The sequence below is a fragment of the Anoplopoma fimbria genome, unplaced genomic scaffold (assembly GCF_027596085.1).
Source record: "Anoplopoma fimbria isolate UVic2021 breed Golden Eagle Sablefish unplaced genomic scaffold, Afim_UVic_2022 Un_contig_7024_pilon_pilon, whole genome shotgun sequence".
In the NCBI taxonomy this organism is placed as follows: Eukaryota; Metazoa; Chordata; class Actinopteri; order Perciformes; family Anoplopomatidae; genus Anoplopoma; species Anoplopoma fimbria.
In genome coordinates, this window is record NW_026550603.1 from 1 (window position 1) to 21,415 (window position 21,415).

The 21,415-nt window shown below is 46.8% G+C and overlaps 1 protein-coding gene across 1 annotated transcript; it reads left to right on the forward strand.

Annotated features, from left to right (window-relative positions):
- Positions 1-21: 21 nt before the first annotated feature.
- Positions 22-19,653, forward strand: LOC129115122 (ribonuclease inhibitor-like). The gene is given in 8 exon segments (XM_054626835.1): positions 22-77; positions 217-390; positions 1,337-1,510; positions 11,620-11,793; positions 12,148-12,195; positions 12,197-12,319; positions 18,310-18,356; positions 18,526-19,653. Coding segments are annotated over 8 exon segments (1,341 nt in total). The 5' UTR covers positions 22-30; the 3' UTR covers positions 19,080-19,653.
- Positions 19,654-21,415: the final 1,762 nt, after the last annotated feature.

Below are 21,415 nucleotides of genomic sequence, written 5' to 3' on the forward strand. Positions count from 1 at the left end.
AACTGCAGGATGTTGATGAAGAAGGCAGACATGGGATCAGATCACACTGACAGACTGGACATTATTGAAGCCTCAATGTAATTACACTTTCTCTCCCTTCATCAGAGAGAGAGAGAGAGAGAGAGAGAGAGAGAGAGAGAGAGAGAGAGAGAGAGAGAGAGAAATATTTAGTGTCCTCTTTCATAATAATATTTTGTAATATTTGTGTCATGACAGACTTTCTGACTGTGGACTCTCAGAGACTCACTGTGAAGTCGTGGCCTCAGCTCTGAAGTCCAACTCCTCCCATCTGAGAGAGCTGGACCTGAGTAACAACGATCTGAAGGATTCAGGAGTGAAGCTGCTGTCTGCTGGACTGGAGAGTCCACACTGTAGACTGGAGACTCTGAGGTCAGTTCACTGACTGAAAGGTTTCAGGATTTGACTGAAAACAAAAGCTGAATATTTGTTAGAGTAACAGGAAGTAGAGAAATGAAGTGATTGACAGGAGTTTTTAGCTTCCACAGACTCACATTGTGGTCCATCAGTCAGTGAAGGTGATGTCAGTCCTAATGAGGCTGTAGAGTGTGTGAGGGAGATGAAGGAGGTTGATGAAGATCTGATGACAGCAGATCAAAACTCTGTGTAAACAGAGAGACAAAGACTTGAATGTAAAGCTGAATAAAGGTGAAGTTCTGAACTGTGATGATCTTCATGATATCAGAAGCTGATGAGGCTGCTAAAGAGACAACCACACAGCTGCTGTGGTGAGATTAAACCAGAGCTCAGAGTGATAACCAGCAGCCTAACACAGGCCCAAACGTCTCAACAAAGCAGGATGTTAGAAGATCAGCTGGAGAAGACAAAGGTCTCTGTTGTAATTACTAGAAAAAGATGCAGCTGAGAGCAGTCATAGTGGAAGTGGCTCTTCAACAAGAGATGGTTATGAATGACACCATCAAACTTTCTGTCTCTCTGTCTCTCTCTCTCTCTCTCTCTCTGTCTCTCTGTCAGAGTCTCTCTGTCTCTGTATCTCCCATCTCTCTCTCTCTCTCTCTCTCTCTCTCTCTCTCTCCCATTAGCTCACTCGTCCCCTCTGCTGGTCACAACCCCTTGTTCTCTCTTTTTTTTAAACGAGTCAGGAAGACAACAGAAACACTTAATCCTTAATCCTAAACACCCTAATCCTGATAGTGATACTACAGCACTACTTGTATACAGTAGAGTACACTGAACCTAACCTGTATCGTGTTTTGTGTAGAACAACAAGTATTTTATCCACTATCACTGAACAAATGATCTTTGTTCTTTCTGACATAATTATTATTTTTCTTCTTGTTGATTGTTGTCTCTTCAGACTGAGTGGCTGTAACCTCTCAGAGAGAAGCTGTGAAGCTCTGTCCTCAGTCCTCAGCTCCCAGTCCTCTAGTCTGAGAGAGCTGGACCTGAGCTACAATCATCCAGGAGACTCAGGAGTGAAGCTGTTGTCTGCTGGACTGAAGAGTCCACACTGTAAACTGGAAACTCTCAGGTCAGATCAAGTTAGTTTGTCTTGAATGATGTAAATGTGTCTCTAAACTATCAGCTCCATGCAGTGTAAACAGCCTCTTTCTGAATCTTTGAATTAGTTTATCTGGATTTCAGATTTCATAAACCTCTTTTTCACCAGGAAATGAACCAGAACTATGGAACTAATCTCAGAGACTAAACTAGAGTACAAAAGTCATTTTTGTGAATTCCTGTTTGTTTTTCCATCCCATCTTAAGAACCTTGTAGAACAGACAAACTTGATCCACAACGGATTAAAAATGATGGTGGAATTTGAAACATAATTCACATTGTAGCGGGCCAGTGGGTGTGGGGTTTCCACGCCACCAAGTCAAATGATACACACACCGAGAGCAGTTCAATAAGGTGGTTTATTCAAGATAGACGAGTAAATGTCACCAGGGTGGGGGAAAGGGTAATCCAGAGTCTGTAGTCCGTAGTCCGTAGTCCAGGGGTCGTCACCGGGAGGGTTCTCACACAAAGCGGTCGGTACACAAATAATCTGTTAATGTTCAGGTTTCCTGCACTCTTTGGCCACACACAGTTCGCAGAGGCTCACGCAGAGGCACTCCATAGTAGGTCTCCCTCCATGTGGTTGCATGCTCCCTTTTATCCCCAAGCACTCCTGCCTAATGCACCTCAGGCTTGCATCGTTAAGGGAGGCAGTCCCTGTAAAGCTTGGGGGTGGAGCCAGCATGCTGCCACATACCTCCCCTCAATCACCACCCCTCCCTGGCGTTTGCCACACACCCTCCCCCTCAGCTCCGACCGGGAGGGAGGGGCGGTCCAGCTCCCCAGAGCATCCCTCCTGGATAGGGCATCCGCATTCCCATGGGTTGCCCCGGACCTGTGAACAACCGAGAAGGCAAAAGGTTGTAATGATAGGAACCAGCGGGTGACCCTGGCGTTACTGTCCTTATTCCTTGACATCCAAACCAGTGGTGCATGATCTGTGACCAGGGTGAAGTGGCGCCCCAACAGGTAGTACTTCAGGGTTTCCAGGGCCCACTTGATGGCAAGACATTCCTTCTCGTGGACGATGTGGGTCAGTTGAACCTCAGGCTCAACTCAACAGCAACACAAACAGCCGGCGTGAGGAAGCGCCCGGGTTCACGCGTGTATACAGCCGGGATGCACTGCTGTCGCTGCGACCAGAGCCTAACACAACCAACGCGGGTCACATCTACCCACCAGTGTTGGATAACATCCCCGAGGAGCTGATCCGAAAGAGAAGGAAGCGGAAACGGGGGAGAAGGGGGGCACTCGAGTTCGACTACGGAGGAGATTCACCCGTCCACCACTACCCTCTATCGTTCTCACCAATGTGAGATCCCTTCACAACAAAATCGCCACGGTACGGACATACGCAAGGTACAGTCATGATTTCCGTGAGGCATCACTGTTTGTTTTCACGGAAAGCTGGTTAAAGCCATCAAAGCCAGACTCACTCTATGAAGTCCCTGGATTCACTCTGGTGCGAATGGACAGGGGGGGGGAGTGGCTACGGTGGTGTATGTGTGTACATCAATGATCTCTGGTGTCGTGCCTACTCAATAAAAACGAGGATATGTGACGATCCCAATGTAGAGATCCTGGGCATGACTTTAAGACCATTCTACTCGCCCCGCGAGTTTGGGTGCATCTTACTGTTTGCTGTTTATGTCCCCCGAAAGGGCCGGGAAGAGCTGCACAGGCAGCAAGGACCATCGCTGACTGTGTGCATGAACTGCAACTGCAGTACCCAGAAGCACCAGCAGTTGTCCTCGGAGATCTGAACCAGTGTTTTCTAGACATTGTGCTGCCGGGATTTGAACAATACGTCCAGGATACCACCAGAAAAAATAATATATTGGACAAGTGCTATGTAAACATTAAAAATGCATATGTAGCCAGGGTTGGGCCACCTATATCGACCTCTGATCATAATGTTGTGTGCATTACTCCAGTCTATAAATCAAAACTAAAAAGAGGAAAGCCTGTGAAGAAAGTAGTGAGGACATGGACAAATGAAAGCAAGGAACAACTAAAAGCATGCCTTGACTTGACAGATTGGGACACTTTTAGTTACGGCTCATTGGATGAAATTACCACAGTCACAAATGATTATATTAATTTTTGTGTAGAGCTTGTTGTTCCCACAAAGGAGATAAAAATCTATCCTAATAATAAATCCTATGTGACCAAAGATATACAAGAAATAATACATGAGAGGAAAACAGCCTTCATAAATAAAGACTTTGGAGCACTAAAATTGGCAGAGAAAAAGCTAAAAAACAGAATTAAACAAGCAAAATCGGCACATAGACAGCGTTTGGAAGACGCATTCAATTCTAATAATCACAAAAAGACATGGGACACAATGAAATCTATGACAGGAATGTCATCCCCATCCAAACCTATTTTGACAGAAAATGAAGGTGCCTTAAGCAATGACCTAAACACATTCTTTGCTAGATTTGAATCATTAGATAATTCCTCAAAGTGCACTGAGATACTTAAGGCCGTAATACCTGCCCCCTCAGACAGAATTACCATCACTAAAGAGGATGTGAGAAGGGTGTTTCGGTGTACCAATACAGGGAAAGCTAATGGGCCAGATGAGTGCAGTGCTTTCCTCCTCAAGAACTTTGCATCTGAGCTGGCTCCAGTGTGGCAACCTATATTCCAAACCTCTGTAGACACACACACAATCCCTCTGTCTTGGAAAACCTCCTACATAAAACCACTACCAAAAATCCGATGTCCAAAAGAGCATAAGGATTATAGACCCATAGCCCTCACTTCAGTGATCATGAAATCACTTGAAAGAATACTGCTACAATATCTTGTTAGTTTAACCAAAGAGAAACTTGACCCCTGTCAGTTTGCTTATAAAAAGGGCTGCGGTACAGAGGATGCGGTCGCCACACTGGTCCACCTGATTACAAAACATCTAGATCAGTCTAAAGACAACTATGCAAGGGTGTTGTTCTTGGACTTTTCTTCAGCCTTCAACACGATACAGTCTGATATATTGGTGTCAAAGATGGTCCAGTTAGAACTGAATCCATATTTGATTCACTGGTATGCATGTTTCTTAACCAACAGAGTACAGAGAGTAAAGGTGAACAGAACCCTTTCCTCAGCATTAACTACAAATGTTGGCGCTCCACAGGGTTGTGTAAGCTCAGCTGTACTCTTCACTCTTTATACTGACAGTTGTCGTACTGAAGAATGTCTGTCTGAGGGTAGGAGCAAAGGACCAGATCAGTACATTCTAAAGTACTCTGACGACACAGTTTTAATTTCTCTCTTAAATAGTTTCAGTGACCCTGGACTGCACCAGCAGAGAGTAAATAAGGTGGTTGAATGGAGTGATAACAATGCTCTCATCATAAACACAAAAAAGACAGAAGAGATTGTTTTTGGTGCACCACTGGAGATATGCAAATCTCCTATTACTATTCATAGTGAACAGATCGATCAGGTATGTTCATACACATACCTAGGAGTAGCAATAGACCATCTTCTTTCATGGAAAGATCAGATTGAATCAGTGTGTAAGAAAACAAAGCAAAGAATCTATTTCCTTCGCCGTTTAAGATCTTTTGGTGCCAGTAGAAGGATTCTTCTTTTGTTTTTCACTTCTGTCATTATGAGTGTTCTTCAGTACTGCAGTACCACCTGGTATGGATGTCTGTCTGTAGCCCTAAAGTCACAAATGTTACAACAACTAAACATTTGTTCAAAGATTGTTGGACAACCACTTCAGGAGCTGTATGCTTCCATGTATGACAACAGCATGCTGAGGTTGGCAAAAAACATCACCTCAAACACTAATCATGTTTTGTATAGTGAATACAGGTTATTGCCCTCAGGAAGGAGATACGAGGTACCACTTTTCAAGAAGGTTAGACTAAAAAAGTCTTTTGTCCATCAATCGACTTTGATGCTAAACCGGAGATAGGCGAAGTGGTGGACAATGTGCTCTCGACTATCTGTACCCATGTATGTAAATTTGTTGTGTTTCAATGTGTCATGTCAATGTGTGTAATTCATGTTTTCTGTTTAAACATGCAACGGCTGCTGGGTCGCAAGACAAATTTCAGCACCAGCTGACGAATAAAGTTCATATCATATCATATCATTCTCCACCGTGGAGTATTTTTGTTCCCTCGGCAACAACTTCCGGCTGATATAAATAATCGGGTGTTCCTCACCTTCATGTAGTTGTGACAACACTGCCCCCACCCCTGTTTCCGACGCATCCGTCTGCACCACCATTGGCTTGGTGAAGTCCGGGGTTACCAGCACGGGTCCTGAACACAGTGCGGTCTTTAGGTCCTGAAAGGCTTTCTCCGTCTCCTCGGTCCATGTGACTTGGGCGGGCAGCCGGTCCCTGGTCAGATCTGTCAGGGGGCTGGCTACGGATGCAAAGTGGGGAATAAACCTCCGGTAGTAGCTGGTAAGCCCCACAAACGTGCGTACCTGTTTTTTGGTCAGGGGCCGTGGCCAGTCCTGTATCGCCTCCACCTTCTTCATCTGGGGTTTCACACATCCCCTCCCAATGGTGTAGCCCAGGTACTCCGCCTCCTGCAGACCGAGCTGGCACTTCTTTGGGTTAGCCGTTAGCCCCGCCTCCCGTAAGGCCTGCAACACTGCGCTCACCTGCTTCACATGAGTGGCCCACTCACTCCCATGGATGACTATATCGTCAATATAGGCGGCCGCGTACCCCCGATGGGGACGGAGTACCCGGTCCATCAACCTCTGGAAGGTGGGCGGGGCCCCGTGCAATCCGAAGGGTAGCTTCCTGTAGTGGAACAGCCCGTCAGGAGTGGCAAAAGCGGTTTTCTCCCGCGCCTCGGGAGCTAAGGGTACCTGCCAATAACCCTTTGTCAGGTCGAGCGTGCTGATATACCGGGCTGTCCCTAGCCGTTCTATGAGTTCATCTATTCGGGGCATGGGGTAGGCGTCAAATTTAGATATCTCATTTAGCTTCCTAAAGTCGTTGCAGAAGCGTATGGTGCCATCGGGTTTTTGGCACCAACACTATGGGGCTGCACCACTCACTGTTTGACACCTCAATGACTCCCGCTTCCAACATAGTCTTTACCTCGGTCCTGACGGCCTCTCTCCTGGCCTCCGGTATGCGGTAGGGTCTCAATTTCACCTTTTTCCCGGGCTCAGTGATGATGTGGTGCTGTACCAGATTGGTGTGGCCCGGTTCACTGGAGAACACATCCTGGTTCTGGTCGACCAACTCCATGAGCTCCTGCCTCTGTGCTGGGCTCAGCTGTTCCCCTAGGGGCACCTTGGCAGGCCCGGTTTCACTGGTAGCCTTTGGAGGAATAGAGCAGAGTACATCCCGGGCATTCCATTTCTTTAACAGGTTTACATGGTAAATTTGAGTCGGCCTCCTTCGTCCCGGCTGTCGGACTCTATAATTCACCTCCCCTACCTTTTCAAGTACTTCGTATGGCCCGTTCCACCGGGCCAGAAACTTACACTCTGTTGTGGGGACAAGTACCAGCACTTTATCTCCGGGCTGGAAGTCTCGCTGTTGGGCCCCTCTGTTGTAGACCCGTGCTTGGGCAACCTGGGCCTCCTGCATGTGTTCCCGCACCAGGGTAGTGGTCCCACCAGGTCCATGGCAATCCTGCTGAAAGGAACTGAAATAATGGGTAGGGGAATTAATGGGCCACGGAAATGTGGTTTTGGTGCCACCTGTTGGCACTCCGGGCAACTGCGGCAGTAATCTTCCACTGCCCTCTTTACCCCGGCCAGTGGAATCTTGCCTTGATCCGGTCCAGGGTCTTCTCCACCCCTAGATGAGCCCCAAGAAGGTGGGAGTGTGCCAGCTGCAGGACTGATTGAACAAAGGGACGGGGCACCAACAACAACTCCACACATTCATCATTCCTCTTTACGACCTGATACAACAACTTGTTCTTGATGGCAAAATGAGGGTATGTGATCGGACCTACCCCCTCGATGGCCTTCCCGTCCACCGCGGTCACCTGCTGGAGAGCACTCGTCAGGTTGGGATCCTCCAGTTGGGCTGTTCCGAACCGTCCCGATAATGAGGCAGGCTCTGGCGTTGCCTCATGGTCCATCGGGAACAGATTGTCCATACTCGCCTCCCCTGCCTCCTGTCCCGTGTCCCCTGCGTCACTTCCCGATAGAGGTTCAGTTGACCCCTGTGGGTCCACCTCGTGTAGGCCACACATCCGGACCTCCCTCTTATCGGCCCTCGCCCTTCTCCGGTGTCCTCTTTCCTTTAGGTTCCCCCGCTCTCCCCCCTCTCCGGCCAAACTGGCCCACAGTTGGCTGAACAGTGGGGAGTCCCTCCCAATAAGAACCGGCACTGGCAGGTTTGGGACGACTCCCACTGGTCCTGTGTATTGCCCCTTTGTGGTCTGTAGGTGAAGGAGGGTAGTGGGGTAGTTCTTAGTCTCCCCGTGTATGCATGTTACTGCCACAGTGTCCCTCAAGCTCGTGGACCGGGCGAAGTCCGGTCGGATCAGGGTCACCATACTCCCGGAATCCAACATAGCTGTCGTGTCCCTTCCGTTGGCCTTCACCGGAGTGACTGGGGAAGGACCACTTTCCTCCCCCAGCAAACCGTCAGCAATCTGCAGGGACGCCCGGTTGTTAACTCACCAGCTGATGCCGACGGCATCGAGACATCACGACTCGGACAGGTCCATGAGATGTGTCCCGGCTCGCCACACTCGTAGCACTTTCTGCTGTCTGGGTTCAGGAAGGGCCGACGTCTCGGGGGCTGGCTCTTGGCGTCTCCCTGGCCGGGATCCTGCCGTGGTCCTCCGTCCTTATCCGCTCCCGCTCCTGCTCCTTTGGGCGAGGGTTGGGTTCCCCCCTCAGTGGACGTCCACTGCGTAGGACTTCCACAGCCGCCTGGTGACCTTCCACCAACTCCACCAACTGATCTGCGCTCTGCGGGTTAGCTTGGCTGGCTAACTTTTAGCCTCGTATGGGAGGGACCGCAAGAATTTGTCCATGACCACCTTCTCTGTGGCCGTAAGCGTCAGTGGGGCAGCCGTCAGCCAGCCTTTGGCCAACCTAATTAGATCGTGTATTTGTGAGCGCGGCGACGCCGTTGCATCATAAGTCCAATCATGAAACCTCTGTGACCTACTTATCAACGTGTATCCATACCGGCGTAGTATTTCCTTCTTCAGCCCTTCGTAGTTAGACGCCTGATCGTCCGTCAGGTCCTGATACGCCTTCTGTGCTGTGCCTGACAGGAACGGTGCGAGTAGGCTGGCCCATTGTGCTGGATCCCACTTCTCCCGAACCGCCGTCCTCTCGAAGGTATTGAGGTATGCCTCTATATCATCCGTCTCTGTCTGCTTTAAAAGAAACCTGCTGGGGGCAGGACGGGAAGCTGTAGCGCCTGCAGCCACGCCGCCATGTCCGGCTGCTAGCGCTCCCACCAGCTCCCGGGTCGTAGCCTGGTGCGCCATGCTCACTTCCACTAGCTGTTTCATCAACGCTTCCATTGTTGTCCCTGTGTTGGTCTATCTATTTGACTTGGTTTTGGCTACACGCACGCATTCTCCACCACGTGTAGCGGGCCAGTGGGTGTGGGGTTTCCACGCCACCAAGTCAAATGATACACACACCGAGAGCAGTTCAATAAGGTGGTTTATTCAAGATAGACGAGTAAATGTCACCAGGGTGGGGAAAGGGTAATCCAGAGTCCGTAGTCCGTAGTCCGTAGTCCAGGGGTCGTCACCGGGAGGGTTCTCACACAAAGCGGTCGGTACACAAATAATCTGTTAATGTTCAGGTTTCCTGCACTCTTTGGCCACACACAGTTCGCAGAGGCTCACGCAGAGGCACTCCATAGTAGGTCTCCCTCCCTGTGGTTGCATGCTCCCTTTTATCCCCAAGCACTCCTGCCTAATGCACCTCAGGCTTGCATCGTTAAGGGAGGCAGTCCCTGTAAAGCTTGGGGGTGGAGCCAGCATGCTGCCACATACCTCCCCTCAATCACCACCCCTCCCTGGCGTCTGCCACAACATTCACAATAAAACATCACAAGGTCATCCTGTTGTTGCTCTTATTTATGCTTTGTGATGTTATGTTTTATTACATTACATTACAGTCATTTAGCAGACGCTTTTATCCAAAGCGACTTACAGGAAGTGTATTCAACATAGGTATTCAAGAGAACTACTAGTCACCAGAAGTCATAAGTGCATCTCCTTTCTTAAACAAGCATCTAAAAGCAACAACCAGAGCAAAAGTATAGTGCAGAGGCAGATTACTACGAAAACAATAATTGCAACAGACTAATCCGAATATAGTAAGTGCTACAAACTACTACGAATAGGATAAGTGCAGTAAACAAATACAAATTCAATAAGTGCAGCGAACTGATACGAATACAGTAAGTGCAGCAACTAATACGAGTGCAATACGTGCTACGAGGAAGGCTCCGGGTAGTACTTCTTGAAGAGGTGAGTTTTCAGCCTGCGCCTAAAGATGGGCAGCGACTCTGCTGTCCTGACGTCAGTGGGGAGTTCATTCCACCACTGAGGGGCCAGGACAGAAAAAAGCTGTGACCGGGTGGATCGGCCGCAGGGACCTCTGAGCGACGGGGCAACCAATCGCCCCGAGGCAGCAGAGCGAAGTGGTCGGGCAGGGGTGTAGGGCTTGACCAAGGCCTGGAGATAGGAAGGAGCTGTTCCTTTCACTGCCCTGTAGGCTAGCACCAGAGTCTTAAACTGGATGCGAGCTCTTACAGGGAGCCAGTGTAGAGAACGGAGAAGGGAAGTTGTGTGAGAGAACTTGGGGCGATTGAACACCAGACGTGCTGCGGCTTTCTGGACAAGCTCCAGAGGTCTGATGGCCGACGCCGGGGCTCCAGCAAGTAGTGAGTTGCAGTAGTCCAGGCGGGAGATGACCAGAGCCTGGATGAGCACCTGCGCCGTCTCCTCAGTGAGGAAGGGGCGAATCCTCCTGATGTTGTAGAGGAGGAATCTGCAGGAGCGTGTGACCGATGCAATGTTTGCTGAGAACGACAGTTGGTCGTCCAGGGTCACACCCAGATTCCTCACAGTCCGAGTTGGCGTCACCACGGCATCATCAATGGTGATGGACAGGTCTCGGTGCGGGCAACCCTTCCCCGGGAGGAAGAGTAGCTTGGTTTTGTCCAGGTTCAGCTTCAGGTGGTTTTATATCGTTAATGAATGAAAAGGAGAAATGCAGAGGTGGAAAGAACCTGAAAACTTGAATGTCTGTCTCTACAGTGACGATCTGCTGAGAGTTTAATGGTTGTTTATTTCTGCTTCAGAACGTAACCGACAAGAAATGTGTATATGAAGTTTAATTTACCTTTTTCACTCACTTTGTTCTCTCTCTCTGTGTCTCTCTCTCTCTCTCTCTTAAGCTCACTCGTCCCCTCTGCTGGTCACAACTCCTCTCTTTTTTTAAAACGAGTCGGGAAGACAACAGAAACACTTGAATTTGTTTTAAATGCTAATGACCAACAATAAATAAGATAAGATAATCCTTTATGAGTCCTGCAGCGGGGACATTTTCAGGATTACAGCAGCAGAGAGGATAGTGCAAACATGAGACGTATAAGTATTATGAATCAGTAAATAAGTAATAACACAGTAAAGAATAATAAATAAGTAAAGAAACATCAAAAATCCACAATAACTAAAATAATATTTAAACAGACAGAATCATTTTAGTATTGCAGTGGATTGCACATCATTTTATAACACACATATTTATAAAGTCAGTCTTTTTGTATGTGTAATCTACTGGGAGCAGAGTTGGTGGTGCAGCCTGACAGCAGCAGGAAGGAAGGACCTGCAGTACCTCTCCTTAATAATAATATAAATATAAATATCCACCCCTCATCCTGATAGTGATACTACAGTACTTCCTGTATACAGTAGACTACACTGAACCTACATTGTATCGTGTTTAGTGTAGAACAAGTATTTTATCCACTTTCATTAAATAAATTATCTTTGTTCCTTCTGGTTCTACTTTAGTACAGACTCATTATCAAAGAGGATTTCATTTTAACACATATGATTTTTTTCATCTTGTTGATTGTTGTCTCTTCAGACTGAGTGGCTGTAACCTCTCAGAGAGAAGCTGTGAACCTCTGTCCTCAGTCCTCAGCTCCCAGTCCTCTAGTCTGAGAGAGCTGGACCTGAGTAACAACGACCTGCAGGATTCAGGAGTGAAGCTGCTGTCTGCTGGACTGGAGAGTCCACACTGTGAACTGGAAACTCTCAGGTCAAAATTCAATTTGTCCACTTAAATCCTGATTTACATTAATGGGTAAACTCGTAACCTTCCTCAGATTAGCTCTGCTTGTGTGATTCCAGTCACATATAAAATGTAATGTATTTATATAAACATAATGTATTGTTTTTGCTCACTCTGCTGTTATAAATTGAAATATCAAAAACCAGTGATACCAGTAATGTTGTCAGATTGTTGATGGACTTTGGTGGGTGTTTGGTTGTGACTAGAAACCAATCAGTACCAATGTTAATGTAACCCCACAGTATCTCAGTACTGCAGAAACCAAAGCCCTCACAGTTCCCTCAGATCATGTGATATGTGTGGTGTTTGGTGTGTTTGCAGGCTGTCAGGCTGTCTGATCACAGAGGAAGGCTGTGCTTCTCTGGACTCAGCTTAGCTCCAACCCCTCCCACCTGAGAGAGCTGGACCTGAGCTACAATCATCCAGGAGACTCAGGACTAAAGCTGCTGTCTGCTGGATTGGAGGATCCACACTGGAGACTGGAAACTCTCAGGTATGAAGAGGCCTGCTGCAGCCACAGACAATCAGTCTGATAGAGGAGGTAGAGCTGTTTAATATGACCCTGACACACCAAGCTGACCTCAAACTACCAGAGACTCATCAAACTCTTTGTGTCCCACATCAGACGATCAATACAGACAGTAGTCAGGGAACAGTAGCCAGGATGAGCCAGAACAGGGAGAGAAGGTGATGAAACTGTTGTTTTTCTGGAGCGTTGTCTTGTTTCAACATTAGAAAATAGGACAGTGGTGTATCCTGACACGTTGACGGCCATCATGGTGGGTTGACAGAAACATGTCGTCACTTTGCAGGTTTGTGGGTTCATATCAAACAAGATAAGATAAGATAATCCTTTATTAGTCCTTCAGCAGGGAAATTTGCAGGCTTACAGCAGCATAGAGTTAAAGTGCACACAAGAGACATAGTAAAGAAAGACAAGATAAAAATAAAAATGAAAATAAAAAAATAAAAATAAAATAAAAAAACAAGTATTATAAATAAGCAATAAAAACAGTAGAAAAACACAATAACTGAAATATAATATTTACAGACAGAAAAAAAAAACTATATTAACTATTATTGCACAGTGTTTTTATTGTCATGTGTCATGTGGTCTGCTGGGAGCAGAGCTGGTTGTCAGAGCCCAAAAGATTTAACCTGACAGCAGCAGGAAGGAAGGACCTGCGGTACCTCTCCTTCACACACCGGGGGTGAAGCAGCCGGTGGCTGAAGGAGCTGCACAGAGCTGCCAGGGCGTCCTGCATGGGGTGGGAGGTGTTGTTCATCAGGGATGACATTGGCCATCACCCTCCTGTCTCCCACCACCTCCACCGTATCCAATGGACACCCCAGCACACTGCTGGCCTTCCTGACAAGCTTGTTCAGTCTCTTCTTGTCTGCTGCTGAGATGCTGCTGCTCCAGCAGACCACTCCATAAAAGATGGCTGATGCCACCACGGAGTTGAAAAAAGTCCTCAGGAGTTCTCCCTGCACTCCAAAGGACCTCAGTCTCCTCAGCAGATAGAGTCTGCTCTGACCCTTTTTATACAGTGCATTTGAATGATTAGTCCAGTCCAGTTTATTGTTCAAGTGAACACCCAGGTACTTATAAGATTGCACAATCTCAATGTCCTGTCCCTGGATGTTCACTGATCCGGAGGACAGTGTTTTCCCCGGCGGAAGTCCACCACCAGCTCTTTGGTTTTACCAGAGTTGATCTGGAGGCGGTTCCGCCGGCACCATCCTATGAAGTCCTGGTTCAGTTCTCTGTATTCCCTCTCATCGCCGGCGGGGATGAGGCCGTGATTGCAGAGTCGTCAGAGAACTTTTGCAGGTGGCAGGTAGCAGAGTTATATGTGAAGTCCGAAGTGTAGATGGAGAAGAGGAATGGAGCCAGAACGGTTCCTTGTGGGGCCCCCGTGCTGCAGGACACCCGATCTGACTCACACTCCCCTATCCTCACATACTGTGGACGGTTGGTGAGGTAGTCCAGTATCCATGCAGTGAGGTGGTGGTCCACCCCGGTCTGCTCCAGCTTGTCCCTCAGAAGCAAAGGCTGGATGGTGTTGAAGGCACTGGAGAAGTCGAAGAACATGACTCTCACAGTGCTTCCAGCCTTTTCCAGGTGAGAAAGGCATCTTTGTAGCAGGTATGACAGCGTCATCCACCCCGATGCCAGGTTGATAGGCGAACTGAAGAGGGTCCAAAGATGAGGTCACCAGGGGGCGGAGGTGCACAAGGACCAGCCGCTCCAGGGTCTTCATCAGGTGGGATGTTAAAGCCACCGGCCTGAAGCTGCTGAAGTCCTTGGCCCCCGGGGTCTTTGGGACTGGTACCACGCAGGACGTCTTCCATAGCTGTGGTACCCTCCCCAGCTTCAAGCTCAAGTTGAAGATGTGCTCCACAATCCTGCACAGCTGGTCTGCGCAGGATCTGAGGAGCCTTGAGCTGATGCCGTCCGGACCCGTGGCTTTTCTCACCTTTATTCTCCTCAGTTCTTTTCTCACCTGGTTGATTGAGAGGGACAAGTTGGGGGAAGGGGGCTGTGTGCTGTAGGTTGTTGGAGTGGGGGTGGGGGTGGGGTGTTGGAGGTGTGCAGTGTTTGAGGAGTGTGGAGGGGAGCCGAGTGTTGTGGAAAAGGGGGTGGAGGAGGAGGAAGAAGAGGGGGTAATCCACAGGGGGTGCAGACGATGGGGGCTGCAGCGGCAGGGAGGTCTGGGTGGGGGGAGGGGTGGGTGGCTGATCAAATCTGTTAAAGAATGAGTTCAGATCATTCACCCACTGTTGGTCCCCCACAGGTTGTTGGTTGGGCCCCTTGTGGCCAGACATGGCCTTGAGGCTCTTCCAGACTCCGCTGATGTTGTTCTGCTGCAGCTGATCCTCCATCTTTGTCCTGTAGATATTCTTCCCCTCCATATCTTCCTCCTCAGCTCCCTCTGCACAGTCCTCAGCTCCTCCTTGTTTCCTGATCTAAAGACCCTCTTCTTCTCCTTGAGGAGGGTCTTTATATCAGGATTGATCCAGGGTTTGCTGTTGGAAAAACACCGTACAGTCCTGGTGGGTACGGTGTTCTCCACACAAAAGTTTATGTAATCCGTTATCGTGTCTGTGAGACCCTCGATGTCCTCCCCATGGGCATCACTGAACACTTCCCACACAGTCGAGTCGAAACAGTCCTTAAGAGCCTCCTCGGCTTCATCGGACCATCTTTTGACTGTGCGGGTCACAGCTGGCTGCCTGTGCACAAGAGGTTTGTACACAGTCCGGAGGTTGTGCACCAGGTTGTGGTCCAGGGGAGGGAGGGGTGATGAGCTGTATGCCTCCTTGGTGTTGGCATACAGTAGGTCCAGGGTTCTGTTGTCTCTGGTGGGGCAGGTGATGTACTGGGTGAAGGTGGGCAGAGTGGAGGATGGAGGGACATGGTTAAAGTCACCAGAGAGGAGGAGGAGGGCATTGGGATGTTGTGTCAGCAGCCTGCTTGTCGCCGAGTGTATGACGTCACAGGCCGCTTCTCCGTTAGCAGAGGGGGAATATACGCAGCTATTGTGATAACGTGCGAGAATTCCTCGGTAAATATACCGGCCTCATGCTAACGGCCAACAGCTCAATGTCCTCTGTACAGGTCTGCTCCTTAACAGTGATGTGCCCAGTTACACCATCTATTATTCACAAACACTGCCAGACCTCCTCCCTTCCTCTTACCGCTCTCCGCTGTCCTGTCTGCCCGGATGATGCGGAACCCGTCCAGTGCAGCGTTGGTGTCAGGAGTCATCTCCGTGAGCCATGTCTCCGTGAACACCATGACGCTACACTCCCGGTATTCCTTCTGATGGCGAGTCAGTGCTGAGAGCTCGTCCATCTTGTTGGGAGAGACTCAGTACGTTTCCCATGATGATGGAGGGAGGCGGGTTTAAAACGTCTGCTCCTGGCGCGACGTTCTGCCCCAGCACTGGCATCCCCGTCTCCTCCTCCTCAGCTCACTGGGGAACCTCGGGTCTCTCCTCCGGAGCAGCGGCGCCGTGTCCTGGAGCGTAAAGCTGACCCCAGCTGTAAACAATGGGGGCCATGGCTGCGGGCTGAGCCTCCGGGCACGGAGGTGAAAAGTGCAGAAAACTGCAGGTAGACCACGTGAAAGTCTACGAGTTTCTAGTTGGATGATTTGATGCTCTTCATCTGCCACCAGTGTGTGTTGTCCTTTAGTCCAGACATTATTGTGAAAAGACAAACAGACAAAGAATCAACCTGTTTAAACCGTCTTGATAAATCATCACAATAGGAATGTTTTGCTGTTTTAAAGGAGTTCAGCTTCACCTGGTTTTGGTTTGTTTTGCACTGAGAGCGAGTTCCCTGGTTGATAAGAGTGGACTTGTTGAAACTACAGGTGACAGTCGACCACAGACGCTCAGTGGAGAACCAACAGCTGATTGTGGACATGGTGTGTCAGAGCCCAAAGAGGTTTATTTAGGACTGGACCAAAGTTATAGGGAACACAGGCAGTGCTCTGTGGCTGCAGACGGACTTGAACTGTAATATTCTAAACCTCCAGATTACAGATAATAGAAACCAGTGTTGACTGTTGCTAGGAGACGGGATGTGAACAGCAGTGTCAAAGTCAGACACTTTGTACATCCAACCATCCACCCCGACCTCCTCCATCAGAGGTTTTGTGGTGCTGTAGTGATTTCAGGCTACTTTCTCCTTTACTTCTGAGAGACAACAGTCATTATAACACAAACACAAGAGGTCGCTTGTCAGGACCAAAACATCCAACAATCAATATTTCTATATTTACAACCGATCAGCTGACTCTGTGTAATGGTGAAGAGTCATGTGGTGGTGATGAACCCACAGAGAATTGTCTCCATCTCTGCAGCTCTACAGAGCTTTTTAGCCTCTTTTAGCTCCTAGTTTTGGTTCTGCAGCACATTTCCTGTTTGGTTCAGTCTCAGTGTTTCCAGCAGCTGTTTTCATCCAACAAGCTGTGATGAAGCCTCTGTACACTACCTGCTCAGCAGCAAACAGCAGACAGACTCAGTTAGAGACTAGCTGGTGAACATAGTGGAGCATTTAGCAGCTAAAGAGACAGATATTTCCCTCAGGAGGTGGTGGAGACCAAAAACAGAGCTAAAAGAGAGAGAATATTGGACTTCCATTCATCAGGTGACACAAACACAAAGACTCCTGATGAATCATCATGTTGATCTGTAACTGCTTTACTTCACCATTTCGGGGGACAATAAACAAAAACACAAATTAGACCCCTTTAAAATAAGACATAGCACTTTCAAAATATATGATTCAAATTAACATTTAGCAAAATGATAAGTCAATGAGTTACTTGGAAAATATGCCGAACTGAATTAGTAAAAAAACTAAATATTACAGCATACAACTTAAATCTATTCAGCTTCCTATGGCTAAATCCCTATTTCTTGACCCTTTTTTACTACAGCAGATAAATACTTAATTAGAATCTAAACCACACATGGGCCCACACACACTCACACACACAAAAATAAGTAAAGTTTCAGGCCTGTGCGTTGCTCCGGTGCGTTGCTGCCTTCAGAGTCCTCAGCAGAGCAAAGACACAGAAAGTCAAACTCACAGTTCAGTGAAAGTCTTGTAGAAACAGTTCGTTGTCCAACAGAAGAAAAACCAGGCGACAGCGAGGTGACGGCAGGTCACTCATCAGAAACACAAACCAACAGTCCTTCAGTCCACAATGGCGTCCTCTGTTCCAGCGACCGACAAACTTTAGCTACACACAGACACAGTCGCACAAACATTCAAAATCAACTGAGATTTAATCAATAAATGAGCGTTAGTGTCCACAGCTTCAGTTTTTCTTCTGTTTACTTGAACATTCATCAAGCTATCTACTTCATGTTTCTCTGTGTTTCTCCCGTTCTGTCCTTCTCACTCTCTCTTTCACTACTTCTTCCTTTCTCTTTAACCCCGCCCCCTCCTTTAGCTACGCCCAATTACCACAGGTGGGGCTGATTGAAACCTTGCGTAACCAATCAAACACCATAGCTCAAACTAAAGGCACAATCAGTTTACTTTTCTTTTAACTTTAACTTAGTTAAACCCACTGTTTGCCTTCAATATTGTTTAGAACTGTTTATTTCAACTCTTATTCACTTATTTAAATCCTGCCTTATTTATGACTAAAGTATCTTAATCTCTCAGTTAACCATTTTTATTAAACTAAATTACTTTCAGTTTAATTGCCTTACTGAGTCATTTCATCCAACTTTATAATAAACTATTAGGAACTTATTTTAATCCCTAACTTTTACACCAGGGCTACATGAATAAGTGAACATAATGTCGTCATCGGCCAATCAGAAGAAGCTCCATGAAGTAAAAGAATATCATGTGATTAATAATAAGTGCTCCATGTGAACATGAATACAAAGCTCTGTGTATGAGACGATGTAATGTCCATGTTTCCATGCTGCTCTGACCCCCTCCTCCTTTCAGGGTGGAGCCTGCTGGAGTCCGATGGTTCAGACCAGGTCTGAGGAAGTGTAAGTGTGCTTTGAATCTGACTCATGAAAACAAAGCAGCACACATTCAACCATCTTCAAACTGTGACATCACTCATTCACATCTCTGATGTCATCATCACAGTGTCAACAGATGAACAGATGATAGATTAATAACTGCAGCTGTATTGTGTCTTGTTCTCTCCATCAGATTCCTGTGAACTCACACTCGACACAAACACAGTGAACAGAAACCTCAAACTGTCTGACAACAACAGGAAGGTGACACATGTGGAGGAGGATCAGTCATATCCTGATCATCCAGACAGATTTGACCACTGGGAGCAGCTGCTGTGTAGAACTGGTCTGACTGGTCGCTGTTACTGGGAGGTCGAGTGGAGAGGAAGAGTTTATATATCAGTGAGTTACAGAGGAATCAGAAGGAGAGGAGACAGTGAAGACTGTTTGTTTGGAGAGAATGATCAGTCCTGGAGTCTGTTCTGCTCTGATGATGGTTACTATGTCCGTCACAATGACACAATAACACCCATCTCCTCCTCCTCCTCCTCCTCCTCCTCCTCCTCCTCCTCCTCTGGTAGAGTAGCAGTGTATGTGGACTGTCCTGCTGGCTCTCTGTCCTTCTACAGAGTCTCCTCTGACACACTGATCCACCTCCACACCTTCAACACCACATTCACTGAACCTCTTTATCCTGGGTTTGGGTTCTGGTCATCTGGTTCCTCAGTGTCTCTGTGTTCTCTGTAGGAGGGAGAGTCTCCTCCTGGTAGAGAAACTTTCTCTCTGCTGACCAGATAGTTCAGTCTGTACAGGATCACACACAGCTGATGTTAGTTAGTACCAACCTGATCTCTCAGTGGTTGTAAATGCAGTCTGAGCAGGTGAGGGGTACCTGAGCTGGTCTGGACTCTGGGGGGTTGAGAGCTCTCTGGGACTTGTGGTGTTGCAGATGGATGGCTGAAAGAGCTGAGCGAGGTCCATGTAATTACCTGAAATGATCAGTTGTCTGAGAGAAGGTGTGAAACATGTTTTACTTTGTGTATAAAACTGAACTTTGTTGTCTTGAAACATTTGTTTGTGTGAAGAAAAACCTACGAATGTCAAACAAGAGTCTTTCTGGATCAAATTCATCATCTGTGGGAAAATAATCACAACGTGTAAAGAGTTGTTTTGATTAGAACAAACTAAATTCATCATCTTGTGTCATTGTGTAACAAATGAACAAACTTTGATAAGTGATGTTGAAATAATAATAAATCAAAGTTTTGGGATGATTCTACACTGTATAAAATGATTGATTTATTAAATAAAGCTTCATTATTCACGTTGTATTGTTCACTTTGACTTCCATTCATCACTGACGGTGTGCTAGTTTGGGGAAACTCATAGAAACAAATCAAAAGAGAGACAAAAGAAGTTTGAACCAAACTACTGATCAAGAACCAACTCAGCTGTTTATTCAATGAAAGGCTGATCAATTCAGAGAGTTGGTGGATTTTCAAACATCACAGATCAGGTATAAAGTGAGAAACTAATGAGGACCTGAAAGAGTCCAAATGATTTGGGAGGAATCTGCAGGTTTAAGGACTGATGTCAAAAATCACTTGTGTTAAAGAGGTGAACTTGTGGAGCAGCTGTAGTGAGGAAATCAATCATTCAATAAAGAATCATTTAATGAACAAATATAAAAGAGATCAGAGCGACATGTTGGCGTTAGTATAGTAGAGATAGTGTCACATTAGTCTGACGTCAAACCGCTAAAAGACTCAATAATCTGCAGCTTTTCACTCTGAAACAAAATAAATCTTTTGTTTTCTACTCAACAGTTTTTTCTATAAAGTTTTAATTTCACTTCATTCCAAAGTTTTCCTCCAGTGGTCAGAGTGAAGTAGAAAACCAACGCTGTCGTGTCTGGGTTCATGACATCATCAGGAGGCCAACGGAGCTGCTTTCACTAAAACTATCAAGTCACATGGTCTCTGCTGTTTAGTCTCAAGGGGGTGACTACAAAGAGACCCAGAACAATGACAAAGAAACGCAAACACCCTCAGGGATGCAAAAAAACAAACAAAACAACAACAAAGAGAACAAAAGAGAAAAACAACGACTCAACGACTCAAAAGAACCACAAAAAGACTTAAACAAACAAAAAGAGATCAATAAGAGACACAAAACAGCTACAAAGACTCACACAAGGACAACTAAGAGACACAAAAAGACTCAAAACAACCACAATGACCACAAAGAGATGCAAAGCAAACACAAGGAGATACAAAACAACCACAGAGACGCAAAACGACGACCAAGAGACTCAAAGCCAGACAAGGAGACAAAAACTAACACAAGATGAGCACAAAGAGAGGCAAAGAACTACAAAGAGACTCAACACAACTACACAGAGTCATGAAACGTCTACAAAGGGACAGGAAGTATTACCATACAACTCACAGTCGCACTGCAATATATAGTTTTACTTCCTAGAAAATGATGACTTTTGATGAGACATTGTTAGAAATAAGGAAATACATTTTCCACCTGAAAGAGCTTATAATTCAAATAAGCCATGAGGTTGGTTTTCTGAAGTGAACTGAACATGTTTTTCTTTTTTCTACCTCTCTTCATCCCTCACCCCCCTCACCCTCCTTCCACTCCTCCTGGCCTCCTCCTTTCTGTCTCTAACTGCAGACCATCACTGCTGGTGACTCCTTGCTGACTCTGAAGTGTAAGTTCAAACACATCAATATGGTATTGCTATAACTAAACTGGTATTACATTGGTGTACAGTTTAGAATGCCTTCTTCTTGACAGTGTGTTGACGTAATACCAGCATCTTTAGCCTACTACAGTTTCAATGTCTATATCTGTAAAACATTTCACAGGCAGGAAACAAGTTCACATTTATTTAACTCTTCACTTAATATAACAATAAAAGTCTGTTAGCATCTTTCTGCTAACAGAATCCCTTCACTGGTTAACACAAGGCTTTTATTCTGAAATATTTGGAGGACAGTGTAGGAAAATACAATTACTTGCTCGACTCCATAAATTTAAAGAGTACCGACTTTCAGTTGTGGATTGTTCAT